General features: G+C 42.3%; 1 protein-coding gene across 1 annotated transcript in view; it reads right to left on the bottom strand.

The window, feature by feature from the left end:
• Nucleotides 1-23,597, bottom strand: part of LOC126355168 (zinc finger protein 501-like) — a 57,840-nt gene that overhangs the window by 7,047 nt on the left and 27,196 nt on the right. Inside the window, exon 2 of the mRNA XM_050005379.1 lies at nucleotides 5,068-6,663. Within this exon, the coding sequence (XP_049861336.1) occupies nucleotides 5,068-5,760 (693 nt within the window). The 5' untranslated portion in view covers nucleotides 5,761-6,663. The remainder of the gene's footprint in view (nucleotides 1-5,067; nucleotides 6,664-23,597) is intronic.

The raw sequence follows: 23,597 nt of genomic DNA, 5'->3' as shown, positions 1-23,597 counted from the left end.
CTTTCATACAGTCCTTTATTTGTGCACACACATGGAAAATATGAGTGAGATGTTCGTCCTGTGCGTGCACATTAAAATGATCAGTAAGGTGCCGAAACTTTGGGAACAGTAAAATGTTGCCATCAAAATTATTTTTATGTACATTTTAATATGTATAGCATCAGCAGTCAGGCATTCAATAATTCGTTGGTAAATTGTTGACAAATATTTATACCTGTCATTACACTCACACACTACTGGAAAATGAAAAATAAACCCCAAGAGTTCATCAACCTGGCAGAGTGAAATTTTATTGACACTCTCTTGAGGACATACACAACAAACGGCCACACCGAGGGTGCCTACACATCTGAGTACAATCAACAGAGTGCTTGAGATGTCAATGCTAGTGCCTTTTATGTCCTCCTTTTGCAGCAATGCAGGCTACAGTTCTCCAATGGAGACGATCAACTACACTAAGTCAGTATACCCTACCTAAGGTGACCTTGTGGTTTTCATGTTGTATCTTTGTCTTGTCAAAGATTTCCTCCAATGAATTTAAATCTAAATACTATTAAATTCACAATGAGTATTTTTAATTCAGTTTTAAAAAGGGAAACTTCTTGTAGGGATATCAACAATGTAGGAAAAGATTGATTGCAACTTACCATAAAGAAGACACGATAAGTTGCGGACAGGCACAATAAATGACGCCTCTGGCAGCACAGCCAGAATACAATAATCATGTGGAATTGAAGTAGCAATCTGGAGGGGGTGGGGAAGGGGAAGGGAGCAGTGTCAGGAAGTTGTGGAGCAGAGGGGTGGGGGAAAAAGGAGCAAAAAGGAGAGAAGCCAGGGAAAGGTGCATGGGTGTATTGGCATAAGGTGGCAGAGGTGGAAGACAAGAATGGGAGGGAAAGACAGGACAGAGGGATGGAAACTGATGGAGGGAGGGTGGGGGGCAGTATGTTACCACTGGTTGAGGCCAAGATAATTATGGGAGTGGAGAACCTGTTGTAATGATAACTCTCATACGCGTATTTCCGAAAAACTGGTGGTGGCAGGGAGGATACAGAATGGTTCAGGTAGTGAAGCAGCCACTGAAATCAAGTGTGTTGTGTCCAGCTGCATGTTGTGGCACCGGTTGGTCTACTTTGCTCTTGCCACAGTTTGGCAGTGGCCGTTCACCCTGGTTGACAGCTGGTTGGTAGTCACATCAATATAAAAAGCTGTGCAATGATTGCAGCAGAGGTAGTAAATGACGTGGCTGCTTCCACTGGTGGCTCGGCCCCTGATGGGATAGGATAAACTTGTGACAGGACTGGAATATGAAGTGCTGAGTGGGTGGATTGGGCAGGTCTTGCACCTGGGTCTTCCACAGGGATACAATCCTTGTGGCAAGGGGTATAGGGATGGACTAGGATGTCTTGGAGGTTGGGCCAGTAACAGAGCTCCACTTTTGGAGGGGTGGGAAGGATTATTGGTAGGATGTCCCTCATTCAAGGGCACAATGTAGGTAGTCAAAGCCCTGGTGAAGGACACATTTCAGTTGTTCCTTTCTGGGATGGTACTGGGTAATGAAGGGGGACTCCTTTGTGGATGGTTCTTGAGGGTGGTATGAGGATTGAGGGTATGAGGGGAAAAGACACAGGAGGCCAGTTTGTGGACTAGTTCTGGGGGAAAGTGATTGCCTGCGAAGACCTTGGTGAGATACACAGCATATTGGCCAAAGGAGTTCTTGTAACTGTAGATACACCATCCCTGGTTGGCCAGGCTGTATGGGAGGGAGTTTTTGGTATGAAAGGGACAACAGCTGTCAAAATGCAGATACTGTAGGTGATTGGTTGGTTTTATGTGGACAGAGGTGTGGATGAGCCATCAGAGCTGCTTCTCTCCTTTTTTGCTCCTTTTCTCCCCATCTCCCTCCAACAAAACCTCCTGACACTGTGCCTGCTGGCACTCTAGCCATGCATATCATGCCGGACAGCATTCCTCTCTCCACCCACCTGTACATACTGTACCTTCCCCTTCCCAAACCCTCCAGATTGATGCATCCATCCCACATGAAAGTTATCTTCTGGCCTGAGCTCCCAGAGTTGGTGGTTATGTGTGCATGAGGTGTGCTTGCTTGGGTCTGTGTGCGAATGGTGTGCATTTTTCTTTTGCTGATGAAGGCTGTGGCCTAAAGCTTTGTGTAAGTGTCTTCTATTGTGCCTGTCTGCAACTTACTGTGTCTTCTTTATGGTAAGTAGCAACTTATCTTTCCTTAAATTGTTCATTTCAGTTTTCTGAGGAATGTTTCAGAACCAGTCATAATATTTCATCTGTATTAACAAGCTCTCAGTAATCACAACCTAGATAAAATGTACAGTAATTATGGGACTTCGATGATAGTTGAAGACCCGCATTATTACTGTCACCTCTGCCAGTTTCTGGTTGCACGGGGACAGAGATTTTTCTTTAGCCTGGAGACATTGGGCCAGTCTTTCCCCAATCCTCCTAAATGGGCAGCAGCTGGAACTGACTAGGCTGACTTTAAGGGCGAGTAAATTCCCCAAGAAAGCTGGTGTTTTCTGACATTCTGAGCAGAGAAAGTTCAGGAAGTTCTGCAGTGAAACAGGACCTTATCGAAGCTCTATTAGTGGTGGCATGAAATGAGCAATGATCCTATATTCTGCTCCTGATTTGGATTAGTTGGAAGGCCTGAACTCCAAGTAACTTCATGGCTAATTCTGGGAGCAACCAAAATCAAGGGATCTGCCATTGGACTTAGTGTGGTGTGGATGTCGTGTGCTCTCTGAGGCAGTGATTGTGTCCTTGCAATGTACTTCAGAAGTTGTGCAGAGATGATACTTCGTGATTGATAAAGTTATTTCTTACAATGAGAGATTTTAAAAGAGTCTTCCTGTGTATGGGAGTGGATTTCAGATTGAACTAGTCTAGTTTTCTAGGCAAGTGTTGCTATTTAGCAAACATATAGGCACTCAATAGGCAGAGGCCTTGAATTAGGTTGTGGAGCCAAGTAGCTAGCTGGAATATGGTGTTTGGTGAACGAGGCGAACTTGGGGAGGTTTTCATTGAGGACAGTAAATTGTATTCATTTCCATGGAAATTTAAGTTTGGTGTTTTTGTGTCACTCTTTCCCTTTTGACTTTGAGCTATATTCCAGTTTTTGTTGTTGTGGAGGTAACCGACACACAATGCTAGGAGCCAGTCGAAAGCAGTGTGTTGAACTGTTAGTGGTGAACAAATTCCAGTCCAGTGGTCAGATCTTTGAATATTTCCTGAAAGCAGTTGCGCACAAGGCTTTTAATTATGGACATGAAGAGTTGTGAGAAGCACAACTTTGTTTTTAAGGTCAAGGTGACATTGGAGATTCATATTTTGACTGATTTTATTTGAGCAGTGGGGCAGAGAATTATTCTGGCTCCACCAATAAATGTTTTCAATTAAATCTGCAGAGCAGTGTGTCACATAATTTGCCTCATGCCAGGCATCACCAAGAGTACATAGTTTCAAGACACAGCTATGAGTGTGACTTTGCACAACATCCAACATCACAGAGGTTTAAAGGCACAGACAAAAGAATGTTACATAATCCTGGAAACATGCAACCAAAAAGGGCACTATATATGAAGAGTACAAGAACTAGCTAAATGGACAATATTAATGAACTTCTTAAAAAATATTAAATTAAGTCATCTCCTGTTCCTCTACTGTTGTAGAATGTATCTCAGAAAATATAACCTCACCAAAGAAGACATCAAATTTAGAACTGCAGATAACGCCATCAGTATGGAAGGTAACGTGTGCAAAACTGAAGTGCAAGTGGCACATCCACAAAAGGAGGATTTGGCATCCAGCACTGTACAATGTATTGGACAACATGATATGGAAATCTTATGAGGATGTTGTTCTGGGAAGCAAATGGCAAACCCCAGTTCCAGTTATATCTGCTGAGAGAAAGCTGAGAACAAACTTACAAACAAATGAAACTTCAACTGTGAACAACTTTTGGAGAACAATGCTGTCCAAAACATCTGGCCTGAAAAGAACTGGGTGGTTGGTTACTAAGTCAATATTATCTATAATGACATCCCTGTGTATGCACTCCATTAACAAAGGCCGTTGTTGCTTTTCCATATCCCAGAATTTTTCCTTCAGAATTGTGCATGCTTATGTCATCTTCTCCACAGACAAGTTTTGTGGCGAATTGAGTGATGTATGTCACAGGACCTACACAATATAAAATAATTTAGCCAGAGATTGAATGATTCTGTGCTACATCACTGGGAATACTAGGGGCATATATTTTTCATTTTCAGTCTCGATAGTAGATCACAATATCCATATAGCAGTTGTAAAGACAAGGAAACTCTGTGACAGGCTCACAGGACAATGCAATGCTGATCAGCTGCCAAGTCATCCTCTACCTAATGGTATTGTTTGGATGTGGTTTTCAGCGTAAGGGGGTCAGCACACTGCTCTCCTTGCCGTTTTCAGCTTTCCCAACCTAGGTGCTGCTACTTATTCTAATAGCCCCTTAGCTGGCTTCGTGACATTGAATGCTGCTAACTACAGAAAAATCCCTGGCACTACCAATAACAAACTGCATCTCCTGTGTGGCAGTCAGATGCACTGATCACTCAGGTAGTGGTGGACAAACTACTGTCATAATGACAATGTGTGAAGAGAACTCTGCCAGATATTTATCAACATTTAAGCAGCTAATATGGCTGAATGCTCAGGACAACTTCATACTATCAACTAATGGCTGACAAAGTGCTTATCTGATATTCGAATGATGACTAGCTACAAGACAGTTTTGGAAAGGTTGTCGTAAAAGGACCACTCACTGAAGACAAATAATATTTTACAGAACATAGAAGCACTGCTTTTAAATCAAAACCAAAGGAAAGTATAATTAATACACAACATATAAACAGTAGCCTTAACTTCAGCCTACAGCTTTCTGTCATGTTCATAAGACAAAAATGCTCACTATATGTGTTGCAACAATACAAACATATTCTTAATGTCAGTTTCATTAAGATCAATAAGTAAGTAATTTCTACAAACAGCACCAACCTGTAACTGTGAGCGTTGTGCAAATGCCGCTCCACAGATCTTACAAGCATATGGCTTCTCACTCATGTGGGTGCGTAAGTGCTGAACAATGTGGCCTTTCAGTTCTTTTCCACATATATCACAGCGAAAAGCATGGACGTCACCATGAATGCAAGCAACGTGTTTCTTCAGACTTTCACGCCGGAAAAAAGCCTGGCCACAAACATCACATACTTGATCACGTATCCCTTCGTGCCTCTTCATATGCATACTTAGGTTTGTTGTGGAAGTGAAGCGTTTTGGGCACTTTTGGCACTGGTATGGTTTTTTACCCGAATGGGTTATTCTATGCTGTCGAAGTTGCCCACCACGAGCAAAGCGCCGAGGACAATCTGGACATGCGTATGGTCGTTCGCCAGTATGTGTTCGCATATGCAGTCTCAATCGTTCTTTAATGGGAAATGTCCGTTTACAATACTGGCAGGTGAACGGCTCAGGTGCAGTATGTCTGGCCACAATGTGGTTCTTTAAGATCCCACCCTGAGTAAAACGAGCACCACAGTCAGCACACTCATATGGCTTCTCACCAGTGTGAATTCTCAAATGCTTTGTGAGGTCACTCACTGCAGCAAAGCTCTTATTGCAGTACTGACATTTGTTTACTTTCTTGTCCTCCTCTTTCTTATCTTTTGATTTTTCTTTTTCTTTCTTCATGATGTGTTAATTGTCTATTACAATGCAACAACACAAGAGAATTCTATTCCTTCTCTAAATCACAAAAGGGTCAAAACTCAAAAATCTGCTCCTCTATTTTATCTAATGCTTGGTTGCTAAGCCAACTGCAGATCAAGAAAAATATCATAAATAGAAGGCACATGGTGTTTAAAATTTTAGTCTCATCTGATTTATACAATATCCACATTAGAAATTTACACTCTGCATCTCAGTAAGAGACAGATTGGCAAGACAATATGCCAAATGGCACTTCGGTTACTTTGGTAGTCAGTCTGTAATGACAGAATCTCTGAGTTACACATAGACACTCATGTAAAGTGAGGCGGCAGCAGCAGCAGCAGCAGCAGCAGCAGCAAGAGTTGAATCCAGCATTAACTTGTGTGGCTCAGTTACTTAAAGCTCTCCCCTTCACACTCAAATGAAATCAATGTATTTTCCCTAACAAAAGAGTTGCTGGAAAAGTTTTTCAGACAACTAAAATATGTTATGTAACTACAAAAAAGCCTTTGGAACAAACAGTGTGCTGCATTAACAATCACTACAACTGTATTCTTTGGTAAATATGGCAAGCAACAGCTCTTTGGTAAAACAAAAAATATAATGTGCTAATAAACTACATCAGTAAAACCAATTCTATAACTCTGGCTTCATCAGTCCACATGACTAGTTCAGGAAATTAAGTTATGTGATATACGTCACTACATGGCCCTTCAATGTCCACACTACATCTGATTTAGTAAGATTAACAACGAGACTAGACAGAATCCCATTCCTCATCAAGTATTCCACCTTCAACATATTCTTTTTCTTTCCAAATAAACATTTTTGCATCACTCTTCAGAAGATATCTGTAGTTGACAGGAACAACCTAAACAACAGCATCTGAAAGAGAAACAACCATATGTAAGGGAAAACATCTGAATTAATTTCTACTGTGGACATATAGTATCCAATATACAAGATAGATAAAAAGTAGTTAAATATTTTAAAAAAAAATCACTTTGATATATTACAACCCGATGATGGTACATGGGGCGATCACAGAAAAACAAAGTTAAATAATTTTTTGTTGGTTTGTCTGCAGTACTGACACACACTGAAATCACTGTGTCATTATCCCATATCACACTGCTAGAGAAGGTAAAACAAAATATCAAAGCTTGTTGGTAAACTGGAGTTTATTCAGCAATTAATTTTCAGCAGCAGTGGAAATGTTGCAGCTGTGTGTTAGGCCACTCTAGATAGCTACAGAAGTCATCTGGATTGGTATGATACAGCTGCAACATTTGTACCACTGATAAAAATTAACAGCACAATTTTCCTTTGGCTCCTCTGTGCAACATGCTATGGTACAGCAACACAGGATTTCAGTGTGCAGCAGAACTGTACCTGCAAACAAACTACAAATTAATTATGAAGCTTTATCTTATCAATAGACTGACTACTAATTGTATTTTATCTGATGTATTATGGGAACCGATTTCACACTATGGCACATCAGTAAGCGGACAAAGCTGTTTGATGTCATTTAGACAAAAAGTGTCATGATTGGGATAATGAAACTGCACAACTGTTATTAGTGGACACAAGTTCCAAGGGTGGCTGCTTAACAAACATGAAATCACTCTAATCTCAAAGAGTTTCGCAGTGTGAAACATACAAAAAATGTTGCTCAGGCCTTTATTCAGGGTAGTATGAAAAGAGCATAATAATTTGATATAATTTAATACTGTGTATAGAACAACTTGAGTAAACAAAATGTAGTTGTCTTTTCTTTCACACTTCCTGTCTACAAATGCCTTGGTAATCATTTTCCAGGCCATCAATTGAATCTCAGTGCACCTGTGAATCATCAGCAAGTAAAGTCCATCTAACCCCATATGATTTCTCTTTAAAATTGCAAAAAGGTTATCAAATGAAACAAAACTTTCTGAAGGACTACAGGAGTGGAGCCACTTCATTCTGATAACTATGGTATGAGTGTTCCTACAAATTGTGTTGAGAACGTCCTCTTTGAAAACAGAAATTAACGGGCTGTGTTGGTGTAGAAGCAAAACTTTAACAAAGGCATTTGAATTGTAGCTCATGCTGGAAAATAAAAATACTGGCATAAAACTGCTCTATAACAAAAAGTTAATCTTCACATTAAGTTGAATCAACAACAAAGTTTTCAAATAAAATGGCATATACACTCTTAAGAAGAAAGAAAAAGTATGTACCACAAAGAAATTATCTGAATAGAAGGGAAATCAGTAAATACGATGTGCATGTTAAGACAAACAAATGATTACAAATTCAAAATAAATAAATAATTAAAAATAAAATAAAAATGGATGATTTATGCAAGAGAAAGAGCTTTATAAACTCAAGAAGTTAATACTGTGTTGGTCCACCCCTGGCCTTTACGCAAGTAGCAATTCTACTTGGCATTGATTGATAGGGTTGTCAGCAGAAACTCCTGCTGTGTGTGGACAGGCCTTATCCTGCCGAAATGTAAGCCCAGTATGGCTTGCCGTGAAGGGCAACAAAATGGAGTGTATAATATCACCGAGATACCTCTCTGTTAGAAAGGTGCTGCAGATGGAACCATAGGAGTACTGCTATGGAAAGAAATGGCAGCCCAGACTACCACTCCCAGTTGTTGGGCCGGATGGTGGGCACCAGTCAGGTTGTTTTCCCACCACTGTCTGGAGCCCCTACAAACATGTCTTCGCTGGCTACCAGGGCTCAGTTCAAAGCAGGACTCATCACTGAAGACAATTCTACACCAGTTAATGAGATTCCATGCCACAAAAACTACAACGCTTCAAATTTCACTGATAATTGTGTGTTATCAAGTGTTACTACTGAGGAGGATGCTGGCATCACAAGGTTGGAGCATGGAATATGATCTCCCTTCACTGGGTAGGTTTGAGGAGTATTTAGGGGAATGGATAATGTGAAGTTCGATAAAGAAAACAAATACGGGTACCAAAAAATTAATCATAATGAATAAGAACATAGGAACTCAAACCACTATGAATAACATTGTTAACACATTATCATAGGCAAAACACACACACACACACACACACACACACACACACACACACACACAAAGAGGATTAAAACTGGATTGTGACGGACTAGAATTCAACAGCTGAAAAAAGAAAAGACGGAAAAATAGTAGAAGAACAAGGACTAATGGAAATGACATTTAAAGGGATAGATGTGGACTCTGACCATAATTAAGTGGTTATAAATTCTGATTACAGCCAAGTAAATAATAGAATAGTAAGCAATTAAGGAGGTAGAACCAGCATAAATCGGAAGAACCAGCTGTCGTCAAAATTTTCAAAGGGAGCATTATGCAACTATTGACTGATATGTGAGAAAGGAACACAGCAGAAGACAACTGGGAAGCTTAGCAAGACGGAACAGTAAAGGCAGCAGAGAATCAAACAGGCAAAAAGATACAACCCAGTAAAATTTCTTCAGTAACACATGAGGTATTGAATTCAACTGACAAAAAGAGTAAACATAAAAATGTAGCAAATGGAGCACCAAAAATGAGATTAACAGGAAGTGCAAAATGGTAAAGAAGAAACAAGTTGAGAAGAAATGCAAAGCTGTAGCGACATGCATGACTATGTAGAAGATGGATGTCACATACAGAAAAATTAAAGAAACTTTTTGAAAAAAAAAGAAAAAGATAAAAAAGGAAGAAAGAAGTAGCTTTAAGGATACGAAGGGGCTCAGGTTGCAAGCCTTACTAAGCACAGAAGGGAAGGCTAAAAGATAGAGAGAAGATGCAGAAATACTTTACAAAGGAAACAAACTAAAAAGTAATGTAACACGGAAGATGTGTCGAAGAAATGATACACCAAGAAGAATTTGACAGAGTCCTGAAAGACGTAGCTCCAAACAAGGCACATGGAGTAGATTACATTCTCTCAGAATTATTGGAGGAACCAAGGTATATGAGGCAGGTGAAATACCCCCCTTTTTAATCCTCACAGTCAATAATATCCTGAACCACAATTACTTTACTTTCAAAGGGCAAATATGTAAATAAATCTGTCGTACTGTCATAGACACTTTCATAACACTGTCCTACACCAACTTATTTATGGGATAGCTGGAGAAATCCTTCCTATCCGGTTATCACTGATGACATTTTCATGATCTGGACTCATGGCAAGGACAACCTTTGCACTGTCCTCCAAAGTCTCAACATCTAGTCCTAAATCCGCTACAACAGGTCCTTCTCAGCTCAATGAGCCACCTTCCTAGAAGTTGAACTCCACCTTTCAGATGGCTCCACAAATACCTACAGTCATACTAACCACCAACAGTATCTTCATTTTGACAGCTGTCACCCATCCCATGCCAAAACATCTCTTCATTACTGCCCTGCTACCTGCGTCTGCAGAGGAAATCATGAGTTTTTGAATTATACCAATAACATTCCAGAGCTTTTACTGATAGACAATATCCTATATAGGTCATCCATCAACAGATCTCCCATGCCATCTCCTCCTCAGCACTCGTAAACATGTCAACTGGCCACTGACCAGCATTCCTCTGATCACCTGGTATCACACTGGGTGTGTATAGCTCAACTACATCCTTCATCAGGGTTTCAACAATCTCGTCTTGCCCTGAGATGAGGGATACCAACAACAAAATCTTACTCACATCACACAAAATAGAGTTCTGTCACCCATTCAACCTAAAGAACATCCTTGTTCATCCCTAGTCCAATACTGCACCCCATGGACCATCCCCTTGTGGTCAGCCTAAGTGCAAGACCTGCCTCACACACCCACCCACCACCTCCTACCACTGTCCAGTCACAGGCATTTCCTACCCAATAAAACACAGGACTAAGTGTGAAAGTAGCCATGTTATGCATCAGTTATGCCACAATTACTGTACAGCATTCTATGACGGTGTGACTTTTAACTAACTGTCTGTATGAATGGCTGCCGCCAAACTATGGCTACCCATCCAATTGCCAAACATGCTTTATTTGTGGGCCATATGGATACACTCTGCCAGCACAAGTTTCTTTGAGCTGCACTGTGCGAACTGTCTTAAAGAAGATGGTGCACTCTTGAAATACCCCTGGCCTAATCCTCTGATAAACTGTTCCCACTGCTGCAGCTTACTTTCTCCCTTCTCTCTTCTGCTCTCCTATCCCCACCAGTCCTTCCCCATTCACATCGTGTACTGCCTTCTCTCACCAGTCCCCCCCCCCCCCCAAATTGTGGTCTCTCTCTCTCTCTCTCCCCTCCTCTTTTACCTGTCCTTCAATTTCCACCCTTCATCCTTCCCTGTTTCCCTCCTCCTCATCTTCACGTTGCTCTATCCCATGCCTTCACCTCTACCCTATGCCTGTCTCTAAATCTCTTAATTGTTCTATCCTCTGAACTCATTTCATATTCTTGTGCAGCTGTTGAATCATCTGTTGAAAGACATGCCTCACACTACTCTGATACCCATCCTTGCCTTGTGTGTATGATTGACTGGGCGTCTGTGTGTGCAAATGTGTGTAGTTTTACTAGAAAAAGGACAAGAGCTCAAAAGATAATGTGAATACCATTTTCTGTGACCTATACCTATGCACCACATACATCAGTCCACTATATGTGAGTGGTTGTCTTTCCCTTATTTTATGGATTATTCCACGCAGGAATTTCTATTACTGTTCTTGTTTAACTACATTCAAAACATTTTTTAAGGAAAAAATATGGCCCAATTACATTTTCAACATTGTTTCTACGCCTATTACCTCCTCAATGCCTCTACTATATGGCGAGTGATCATCTTTACTCCTTTCATTATTTATACTCTCCTGAGGACTTTCCAAACTGATTAGTAATATCTTTATATGTAAATAAATCTTTCCGGAAACCAAGCACAAACATGTCTGTCAGACTTACTGCAAGCTCAGTCCTCTGAAACATTTCAAAACACTGAAAATAATGGAATGAGGAGGCTGCTACACACATTCTGGGAGCTGTATGGAATGAATTGGTCAGCTTTTCTAGGTTAGAGGCTATCAGACTATCAGAGATACACAAATAGGGGTACAGTCTCAAAGGGAGTAGGTCAAACACAGGACAATGGTACACCTAAGTAACATTGGTACTAAACACTGTCTGACAAAACAAGTGAAGCACCCAAAAGACACAGCTGGATGGCAAGGTAATTTCGAACACATACACACCATTGTGTGAATAGTATCAGCTGTTGGATGATCACTCTGAATGGCATGGAGATGCCATATGCAGATGTGGGACAGTGTTATCAGCGACTGACATGAGTTAGAAATGAGTTTCACTGTGTTTCTCCATTTGGCTGGCTGGTAAAGTTGTGCAATATTAAGATCTGTGGGACCACAGAGGTGACAGTGGCCCAATGTTGAACATCATGGGAACTTGAGGACAGGGAACTTGAGGACAAGCATACTCATCATCAAGGTTCCGATAACCACGTCTGACCACCATACAGACGGATCATTGTATAGTGCATGAAGCACATAGTAAACCTCTCACATCCACACCTAATGTCTGAGAATATGTAATGGAATCCATGCAATATTCTACATTATCCCGCACTATTGTTCGGAGACTAGCAGCAGCCAAACTAGGAAATTACTGTCCCTTGCATTGGCTACAATTAACAACACAACAAAAATGGCAGCATTTATCATGATACTGTGACTAGAAAGCATGGACTGCGAATGAACAGTATCCATAGTGTTCAGAGATGAATCATGGTTCTTCACAACCAAGGATGACTATTGTTAGTAAGAATGATGGTGACCTTGGGAGAGGTGCCACTCTTCCAATGTTTTGGAGAGAAACAGAGGTCTTTCTTCTGGAATCATGGTGTGGCAAGCCATCGAGTATGAATTCTGGTCACAGCTTGTAGTAACTGAGTGAACTAAGATGACACAATGGTATGTCTCAGGCATTCTGGATCCTCATGTGTTACCTCTCAGCAACAGAATTGTGGTGCCACTTTTCAACAGAGCACTGAACCTCCACACAGGGCATGTGTCTCCATGAACTGTCTATGTGATGTTGAGGTACTGTGGCCAGGAGGACTACAGGATCGATTCCTGATTCATAGATCCTTTCAACCTGCGAAGTTCCAGCTCATTTCCTACTCCCCTTCTGGATGCTTCACTGTTTTTGTCAGGTAATATATTTGTAAAGTCTCATAACTGCTTTAGAAAAGAACCAGACCTTCATGTGCTCATAGATTGTACAGAAGCACAATAGTTGACAGAAGAATTGAAAATCACCCTTAAAAAGATGTAAAAATGGTAAAGCAACTTGACCTGATGAAATACTGACTGGACTTCTAAAGATGTGCAGGAATTCCAACATATTATGGCACCTCAAACTATTTAACCTTACCTTAATAGAAGGGAGAATGCCAGATGAATAGAGATGAAATAACCCACTTTTGTTCTATAAAAACAAAGGCTATGAATTTGGTGGTGGTGGTGGTGGTGGTGGTTAGTGTTTAACGTCCTGTCGACAACGAGGTCATTGGAGACGGAGCGCAAGCTCGGGTTATTGAAGGATTGGGAAGGAAATCGGCCGTGCCCTTTCAAAGGAACCATCCCGGCATTTGCCTGAAACGATTTAGGGAAATCACGGAAAACCTAAATCAGGATGGCCGGAGACGGGACTGAACCGTCTTCCTCCCGAATGCGAGTCCAGTGTGCTAACCACTGCGCCACCTCACTCGGTCGCTATGAAGTTGATTGTGAGGACTATTGTGCCATAAAACTAACTTCTCACACATGGAAGGTGTGGGAAAGAGTGCTTGCAAACAGATTAAATAAGGTAACAACAACTATGCGCAACCAAAGTGGTTTTACTAGCATAATGGGCACTATATACATACTCATACTGAAGGCAAAATACGAAGACCTCAAGAAAGTCCTCCACCTTGTGTTTATTGACCAAGTGTCAAGGAAGTTCCAGAGTACTACAGATATTTTCTCAAGGGCATGCATAAGTACATCAAGACAAAAGTTATAAGCCTTGCAAGTGTCAGTGAAGAAATCTAGGTAAAACTTGGGGTCCACCAAGGATATGGTTTGAGTCAATGGCTATTCAATCTGGTCATGAACTATGTCAAATAACATCTACAGAAAGCAATATCAGAGACACTTTTATACATTAACAACATAGTTCTAATAGCAGAATCTCCATCAGAAATTCTAAATGAACTTAATGCTTGGTACACATTACTAGAATGCATAGGACTTAGTGAATAGTACCAAAATGAAGCATGTGTGTTGCAACTTCTCAAGAACAGCCACCAGTTCTAAACCACAACAACGTCTACATCAGGGATGAGCAACCAACTATCTAGATTGGCTGGACCACTTTGGAAGAAGATGAGGTGTTCTGGGTCTGCTCATTAAAAAAAGGGAAGAGGGATGGACCATTCAGCCCACAGGTAGGAAATCACTAATCTACACAATGTCCGTATAGTACCAACTTGGCGGTACAAGTACCTCAGACTGGTAACACAATTCACAGTTTCCATGGATAACACATTGGAAACTGAAACTACATGAAAGCTGAGTGGTTGTGGTTTTGTGTGTGTGTGTGTGTGTGTGTGTGTGTGTGTGTGTGTGTGTGAAAACAAACAAATGTGAAGATGAACTAAAAGTGTTGTACACACATGCACTTGAAATGACCACATAGTCACCCGGTATCACATGCACTAAAACCAATTAGGAGATATGAGAGCTAATTAAGACACTTAAGACATGGAGAAAACAAAACACAGAAAAACTAAAAGAAAAGCACAGGGAAATGTAACTGGATGACCACTTACAAAAAACTAGTGTGAGCCAGCCACCCTTTGACACATTAAGAACATCTCCCTAAAATCTTGATAAAAACATTGGACAATTCACAAAACTTTAAAACCCTAACCACATTCATTTGATCATTATATAAAATAGACAGCAGATCCGCTGGCAAATCTGTCACAGTCCGCTGGTTGGCAAAATAAAATGCAGTCCAATAAAATGTAGCACACCATGATCTGCAAGCCACAAGTACCACACATTAGAGGATCCTCTCACCGGAGTACGAATCCATATTTTATGGGGCAGTGGCCTACGTGAAGACGAATAAGAAGGACCTCGTCCCACCAACATAGGTGAAACGAAGTGCTCCACGGCCAAGTTGTGGGCTTGATGATACGGAGCCAGCCACTCATCTCCCCATTGACACATGACTTTGTACTTCAACAGCAAAGTGATAGCATGCAGATGGATAGTACACCGAAATACCAGAGGATCACGACATGCCTCATTGGCTGCTTGATCTGCCCTTTCATTCCCTGCAGTTCCAATATGCCCAGGCACCCAGCAGAAAGACACCTCCTTCCCCAGTCAATGTAGTTGTACAAGGGCATCCTGGATTTCTGTGTTACTGTACCTGCTGGGTACAAACACTGGAGAGAGTAAAGGGAGCTCAGAGAATCTGAGTAGATGAGAAATACAACACTGCGAGAAAGTCTCATCTGCGCCAGTGCTCACAAGATTGCATACAATTCTGCATCAAAGACGGTAAATTCTCCTACATTCCAAACTTCACAGGAGATCTCCTGTGAAGTTTGGAAGGTAGGAGACGAGCTACTGGCAGAAGTAAAGCTGTGAGGATGGGGCATGAGTCATGCTTGGGTAGTTCAGATGGTAGAGCAGCACTTGCCCGCAAAAGGCAAAGGTCCTGAGTTCGAGTCTCAGTCTGGCACACAATTTTAATCTGCCAGGAAGTTTCATATCAGTGCACACTCCACTGATGTGTGAAAATATCATTCTAGTATTGTATTCCTTACTTATATTGAAGAATATGCCAATACAGTGATACTTGAGGGGGTAAACCTGCAAATAGCTGCCTCTAGGAGGGTCAGATTGTCAATAGTGGACCAAAATCTTCAGAATCCACACTGAGAGCAGCTAAGGAGTTGCCTGGTCTCAAACAACGAGACCAGATGATGGTTAACCATTCACACCAGGGTCTATCTTACACAGCCCATTAAGGTGATACTCCGATGACTACTGGGACACGTGCAGCCCCTTCCTGGTTTGAGGAGAGGGATCATAATAGCCTACCTCCACGAGTTGGGGAAGTTGCCTGTCTGCCATATTAGATTAAAACATTCGAGAAGGATTTCCTTTGATGCCACTGGCAAATGGTGAAGCATGCATACCGGATTTGGTCGGGACCAGGTGCAGTGTCTCAGATCTCAGTGCTGATTCAAGCTCCCACATGCAGAAAGGGGACTTGTAGGCCTCAGAACTGTTGGAACTGAAGTTCAACTTTTTCCTCTCTACAGTCACATGATACTGACAAAAAGCTGGATCCTGGCCTGCGTTGGCAGTAGTTTGAGCAAAATGTTCGGCCAGCTTCTGAGCAATGTCTATGGGTGTTGTTTGGAGGCACTCCTGTTTCAGCACTGCTGCTACTGGTAAATGGTTGCGTTTACCAGAAATCCTCCGAACAGCTTCCCAAATTTTATAGAAGAAGTGGAATGATTGATGGAGTCCAGGAACGCTTGGCCTTTTCTTACTCTCCCAAGTGACACGTCGAGCCTTGGCCTTCACGACCTGAAAGGCCCCAAGGTTGTCTGCTGTCAGTCGGCATTTAAAATGTCGAAGAGCCGCATGCCTTTCCCGGATCATGGAACTGCACTCCACCAAGGACTGGGACGCTGTCGCAGAGTTCGAACACAGCCAGATGGCTGAAAAGTGTCCAGTTAGCCCTGCTGACCATCCATTTTGGGGGCTTAACTTCAGGTGCTGAGCCATTTAATAGCTGAAGGCAGACTGGGAAGTGATCACTGGAATGAAGGTCGTCAATGACCTCCCAGTGAACAGTCAGTGTGGGTGGGAGAACAGAAAGAGAGGTTGATGGCTGAGAATGACCCAGTAGTGGTGGAGAAATGTGTCTGAGTACCCGTCTTGAGACATGAGGCCCTCCAAAACCTGACCCTGAGAGCAAGTATTGTAGAGCCCCACAGAACACAATGGGCACTGAAGTCTCCCAGGAGGAGGAATGGTCACAGGAGTTGTGCAATAAGATCCGTGAGAGCCTCAGAGTCTAGTGCATCTTGTAGAGGTGAATACAGTGAGCAAACAATGATCCTTCAACACACAAGAATTTGAACTGAAACTGCTTGCAGGTCAGCAGCCACGGGGAGAGCAGAGGAGTGGTACCCATTAGTGACAAACACTACGACACCTCCCTTGTCCCTTTTCCCCCGATAGGTCATCCTTTCAGTATAGCATATAGCCCTGTAGCACAAGGACATCTGTTTCTTTAAAATGGGTTTCTTATAAACAGAAGCACAGGGATGTGCCTGTGCTAGGAGTTTCAGTTCCTCCATATGAGTCCTGGATCCTTTCATGTTCCACTGTAGTATGGAAGCAAAGTCATCATTGGGGTTTTAATTTACCCCTATCTTTGCACCGGGAAGGTGAAGCACTTGAAGAGCGAGGGGGAGTGGAAGGGCTGCTTGGATCCAAGGCACCTAACTCCAAGATAGCCTCCTCATCAGTCAGACAGGAAATAATGATGTCCGATGGCGCTCACAACAGCTTTTGACCCGAACATCGCCCCTGTCCCTTTGAGGGTGAGGAGGCAAGGGGGCATTGAGAGGCACTCTGCTTTTCTTGTACCTTCTGGATGCCTGCTGCACAACTGTTGTTGGTCTTTCCTGGCGCAGCTGCCTGGATTGCTTTGTCCTTACTCTTTTCCCTAGACATGTACACATGCAAGTAAAAGTGCTTGTGATGGATACAGGCACACTAGGTGTCATCTGTGTCAAATCGTCTGCCTTGAGAATAGGCAAAGACAGTAGGTTTCGTAGCTTTGGCATAGGGGATCTGCTTCGACACTTTTATATTCTGTATTTTTATATTCTGTATTTTGCGTTCAGAAAAAACAGGGCAGTCTTGGCTCCAGACTGGGTGGTTCCCAGAGCAGTTAACACAGGTCACCGGAGAAGGGCAGCCAGTCCCAGTGTCATGAGCAGCTTTTCCAGAGTTCCAGCAGATTGCTTCACCTCTGCATCTCATGGTTGTATGGCCAAAATGCTGGCATTTATAGCACAGGGTCTGGAACGTAAGGCCGAACATGAAGTCGAAGGAACGCTGCCATAAGATGTTCAAGCAGTGTTGGTGAACTGAATGTGACAATGAAACTGGCAGTCTTTTCAGTTGGTCCATTATTCCTGCACGTTCATTGCTCCACATCTACTATTCCCTAGGATGCCCATTCTTGCTTCAGGTTTGCTATGTCCATGTCCATGATATCTCAGCATATGACAGAGCCCTTACTGGAGTTGAGACAACTGTGCATCTCAACAATGATATCATAGCCACCTGTTTCTGTGATTTCTTAAGAAGCTCTAACTGCTTTGACCTGTTAAGTGTCGACCAATAACGAGCCATTATGCAATTGTTTTATAGATTTTAATGTTCCAGCAAGGCCTTTTAAACCCTTATGGATATATAAGGGGGACACTTTTTCTAATGCCCCCCCTTTCTCTTTATCACCAGAAACACAGTATTATTCATGAACCCATGATGCCTGTTACTGCAGTCCAAAGTATTCTTACTATCAGGACAACTAGCTTCTCTCATTCTTTTGGATGAATGGGTGTGAATACTCCCAAGCGGTACACCCTTCCTGCTGGGAGGAGGAGAAGATGATCTCGAAGGTTTGAGACGTTCAGCTACTTTATTTCCTCCTTGATTGTTCTCAGTGTCGACATACTGCGCTGCAGAAAAAATAGGGGGTGGAAGTGCAATACTGACTACTGTCTATAATGTAGCCGACACGTGCACAGTTGCGTTTCACAGTTCTTCACTTTCACTGTTCACAACCACCTCCCCCCAAAATTACACAGTTATATGTCCAGTGCACTATTGTTTAACTTTCAATAAGCCTCATTAACAGGTTGCAGGCAAACATCCACATACTGCTACAATAGTTTACTGTTTAATTTCTACAACCAATAAAAAACATAACCACATAATTCACAGTTCCTTCTGAATAATCAGGTATGTATGGAACAGACATTGTTTTACCACATGGCCTACTTGTGTTACACTTATTTCACAGATAAGTTGATAGATATTGTTGTTCAGATTTCTCATCTGTAACTCTGCCGTGGACTTACTATCTCGGGACCAAAAATCGGGCCCTTATATATATCCTCACAATAATAGACACTGAAATTACACATTTTTGACATTTAATTTACAGAAATTACTACTGAAACTTAAGTTGTTCGATTAACTGAACACATTGAAAAAATTGGTTCTTTTTAACAGTTTCTTCTAGTACAAGAATTAGGCCAAATTATTTGTTTAAATGATGAAATAACAGATATCATCATGCAAACAATACTTCAGACAAAGCTGTTAATTACTTTGGAATTAATTAAGGGCTGGCTTTGCTAACATGTTCTCGAACAGAGCCAAATAGCTCCTTTAAGAATACTATTAGTTTTTCCTCCAAATATTTATAATTAGTACAGAATTTACATTTGTTTATAAGTCAACAATAGAATTTAAGTTATGAAACAATTCTGATTTCACCCTATAATAAAAGCTACTAACTAGGAATAGTCTAAATAAATCAGAAAATCAATTACATACATAAAACTAAGCATGAAATTAGATCTAGTGCTATATTCTTTAGAACTGAGGGCCAACCTCTCTCTTTTATGAAAATGCAGATTATACTCGCATATGTTAATGGTAATTAGTCAGGAAAAAAATGAATTTTAAGGAGGCAGATCGCAAAACAAGAGGGGACATAAAAAATATCCTAGCTTGCTTCGGCACAGGTTCCATCTCAGTCCCACGAGCAGGTATGGAAATAAGGGTCTACTCAGACAGAGCCTCTTGTGACTGAGTAAGCCTTATACAACTGAGGTGCACCAAGTTCCCCAAAGGTTGCCCACTAATGAGTGTTCCACCTCAACAGCCATGCACCCCCTCAGCATGCAGCACAATTTGAGATTTAGGTTTCTTTTATAGAGGTTTATCCTGTCCTCGTGATCCGGACAGTCAAGCCAAGATCCCCGCTCCCTGAGACACACAACGTTCCACCGCTGCGCAGTGGTCACTGAAGCATGCTGAGAGCTTACGGTGACGGGGCATTGGTGGTGCTTAACAGTTCCCAGCTCAGGAACCCTGGGGTCGCCAAGCCCGTACCTAGCAAATCAATGCTGAACCCATGAAGGCAAAAATGCCTATGAAAGTCTAATAAACAGTTCAGAATGCTAGGCAACGCACAAATAAGGCAAACGGAAGCTCCAGGTTACAGAGACAATGGCCTGGGAAATGGACCTCAGAACTAATCATATTTGAGGCTTATTTAATGTAGCAAATATAGCAAAAAATATTCAAGAGAATTGCCTAAGCTCTTAAGGATATGCCATGCACTGTGAACCTAACCATGAAACACACTATATTTGACATAAAAGAATGAAAAGAGGCCTTACACACACACACACACACACACACACACACACACACACACAATACATGGATTAGGACCCTACAGCACAGCATGAAAATGATGGTACTGTGCCCAGAATGTTGCAAATAGACGTTCAGATCCTTAACAGATAGGATTTCTTTGAAAAGGTTCAAAGAAGGGAATCTCATTTTGCATTATTGGAAAACAGGGTAGAGAGTGTCACAAGTATGATAAGCACACTTGGTTGGTAATCATTAAAGCAAAGGCTTCCTTATTAAAGCAAAGGCTTCCTTCAATGTAGCAATATATTTTTAAGAAATTCCTATCATCAATTTTCTCCTCAAAAAATCCAAAATATTATGTTGATTCGAACTTACATTGTGTGAAATGACAAACAGGGAAGGAGAAGAGGGGAGGGGTGGATTGACACTGCTGTGAGGAAGTAAGACATGCAGGGTAAGGAAAAGGATAGGGAATTGTTCAGAAGTAGGAGAGGGGACATGAATAGCTGTCAGGAGTGATGGCTACGGGTGGAGTAATTGGGCCAAAGCTGACAACACCATCTCAGACACAGACACACAGACACACACACACACACACACACACACACACACACACACACACACACATAAAGGGAAAAGTGGGCATATTGTCAGAGATGGATGCAATGGAAGGAGTAGGCAACGAATAGGGTAGGTGAACAATGTGATGGGAGAAGAGAGAGGAAAAATAAAGGAAGAGAAAAAAGGGTGAATGCAGTGGGGTAGGAAGAATGGGCTAAGACAGAGGTGCTAGCAGACATTTAATGCATAAAGACTGGATTGGATTGATGGTCTTAAAAGGGAGCAAACTACTTCAAGTCAGGAGGAGACCTCAGAGAAAAAGAACACAGAAGTCAAATCTCGATGAACCCGATTGTAACTGAAAATCAATAGAAGCAAGTAGAAGTACAAGAGCTGTAAGAGGGCAAAGGTGGGAGAGAGTTGAAGGCAGCTGGAGCCACCTGAAACATGTTATGCAATGGGGGCGACACCCTCTGCATCCAAGCAGTGTTTCTTCAACCTCCATTACCAAAAGAAACTGGCAACATAGATATATTAAAAACAAGTTCGAGGAACCCAGAACCTCTCACAGAAGAACATTAAAAGTGCCCCACTTGTGACAGGATACTTCCTGGGACTGGATCAGACTCTGAATGTGGCTCTCCAGCAGGGATACGACTTCCTAAAATCCTGCCTCGAAATGAGATCCATCCTTCATGAAATCCTCCCCACTACACCAAGAGTGTCTTTCCGCCGTCCACCTAACCTTCGTAACCTCTTGGTTCATCCCTATGAAATCCCCAAACCACCTTCCCTACCCTCTGGCTCCTACCCTTGTAACTGCCCCCGGTGTAAAACCTGTCCTATGCACCCTCCCACCACCACCTACTCCAGTCCTGTAACCCGGAAGGTGTACACGATCAAAGGCAGAGCCACGTGTGAAAGCACCCATGTGATTTACCAACTGACCTGCCTACACTGTGATGCTTTCTATGTGGGAATGACCAGCAACAAACTGTCCATTCGCATGAATGGACACAGGCAGACAGTGTTTGTTGGTAATGAGGATCACCTTGTGGCTAAACATGCCTTGGTGCACGGCCAGCACATCTTGGCACAGTGTTACACCATCTGGGTTATCTGGATACTTCCCACCAACACCAACCTATCCGAACTCCGGAGATGGGAACTTGCCCTTCAGTATATCCTCTCTTCTCGATATCCGCCAGGCCTCAACCTCCGCTAATTTCAAGTTGCCGCCACTCATACCTCACCTGTCTTTCAACAACTTCTTTGCCTCTGTACTTCTGCCTCGACTGACATCTCTACACGAACTCTTTGCCTTTACAAATGTCTGTTTGTGTCTGTGTATGTGCGGATGGATATGTGTGTGTGTGCGAGTGTACACCTGTCCTTTTTCCCCCTAAGGTAAGTCTTTCCGCTCCCGGGATTGGAATGACTCCTTACCCTCTCCCTTAAAAACCACATCCTTTCGTCTTTCCCTCTCCTTCCCTCTTTCCTGAAGAAGCAACCGTCGGTTGCGAAAGCTAGAAATTCTGTGTGTGTGTTTTATTTATTGTGCCTTTCTACCGGCGCTTTCCCGCTTGGTAAGTCTTGGAATCTTTGTTTTTAATATATTTTTCCCATGTGGAAGTTTCTTTCTATTTTATTGGCAACATAGATAAGTTGATAAAATCTCAGGAAACAGAACAATAGCAACAAGACAGTAAATCAGAGACAGATGTGAAAGAGTAAGAAGAGTTAAAAAGGTGGCAAGGGCAGGAACCAGGCTGGAATAGCGAGCAAGGGCAGCCATAGGTCCACTGGGTCACGCAGGCAATAGGACACCTCTCAAGTGAATGTGTATCACATAGTTGAGCAGGAGTTGTTGGTGTCTGATCTGCAGTTGAGGAACCCATCCTCCATGAGTAGCAGGGCTGGTCCAAAAAGCACATGCTGCAAGTTGGACCCTCTAATGGTGTACAGGTTCCAGCATACACAATGCTGCATGTGATATCAAGCCATATGTCAGACTTCCGTAAGCGAGGTGGGACAGAATCAGAGCTTTGTAAAGCCACAAAGTGTACAGTGGGCTGCACCCCAGCTGGTGTTACTGAGCCTTCAACACATTTGTTTAAGTTGGCAAAGATGGGAAAGCCACGTCAACTGGGCTTTGAAGACCATTCCCTGAAAGCAATACGACTTTAGCAAACTGAGCAATTAGTTATTGAGGCACCATTCAGGTCGCGGAGTGCCAGTGTGACAGTGAGACAAGTGCTTGATGCATTTCTTGGTGACTGGAAACCAGAAGCCAAGGGTGAAAGTCCAGGGCTGCACCTTTCGTATGACACCCAGCAATCAGTATTCACCAACACTCACAGTACAGGAGCAATAGTAACGCAAAAATCATCAGCCTACAGGGAGGGGACACTGTAGACCCCACAACTGCAGCTAGACCATTGATAGCCATTAGAAAAAGGAGGACCTCAATGTAGAGCCCAGCAGGAAGTACCAACTTTAACCCAGAAAGTAAGTTTTGACAAGAAGTTCCAGACCATAATTGAGAGCATGCCCAGAGATCCCACTCATGTAGGAAAACGAGGATGTGATGATCTGATGTGGTGTCATAAACCTTTTGCAAGTCGAAGAAGACAGTGATAAGATGTTGACATTGGGCAAGAGCTGACCAGATGGTAGATTCTAGGCAGATCAAATTGTGAGCTGTAGAGGCACCTTGGTGAAAACACCCTGGGAC

The sequence above is a fragment of the Schistocerca gregaria genome, chromosome 3 (genome assembly GCF_023897955.1).
Source record: "Schistocerca gregaria isolate iqSchGreg1 chromosome 3, iqSchGreg1.2, whole genome shotgun sequence".
NCBI classification, from domain to species: domain Eukaryota; kingdom Metazoa; phylum Arthropoda; class Insecta; order Orthoptera; family Acrididae; genus Schistocerca; species Schistocerca gregaria.
Note: the sequence above shows the minus strand (reverse complement) of the source record. Positions and strands in the feature narration are given on the sequence as shown.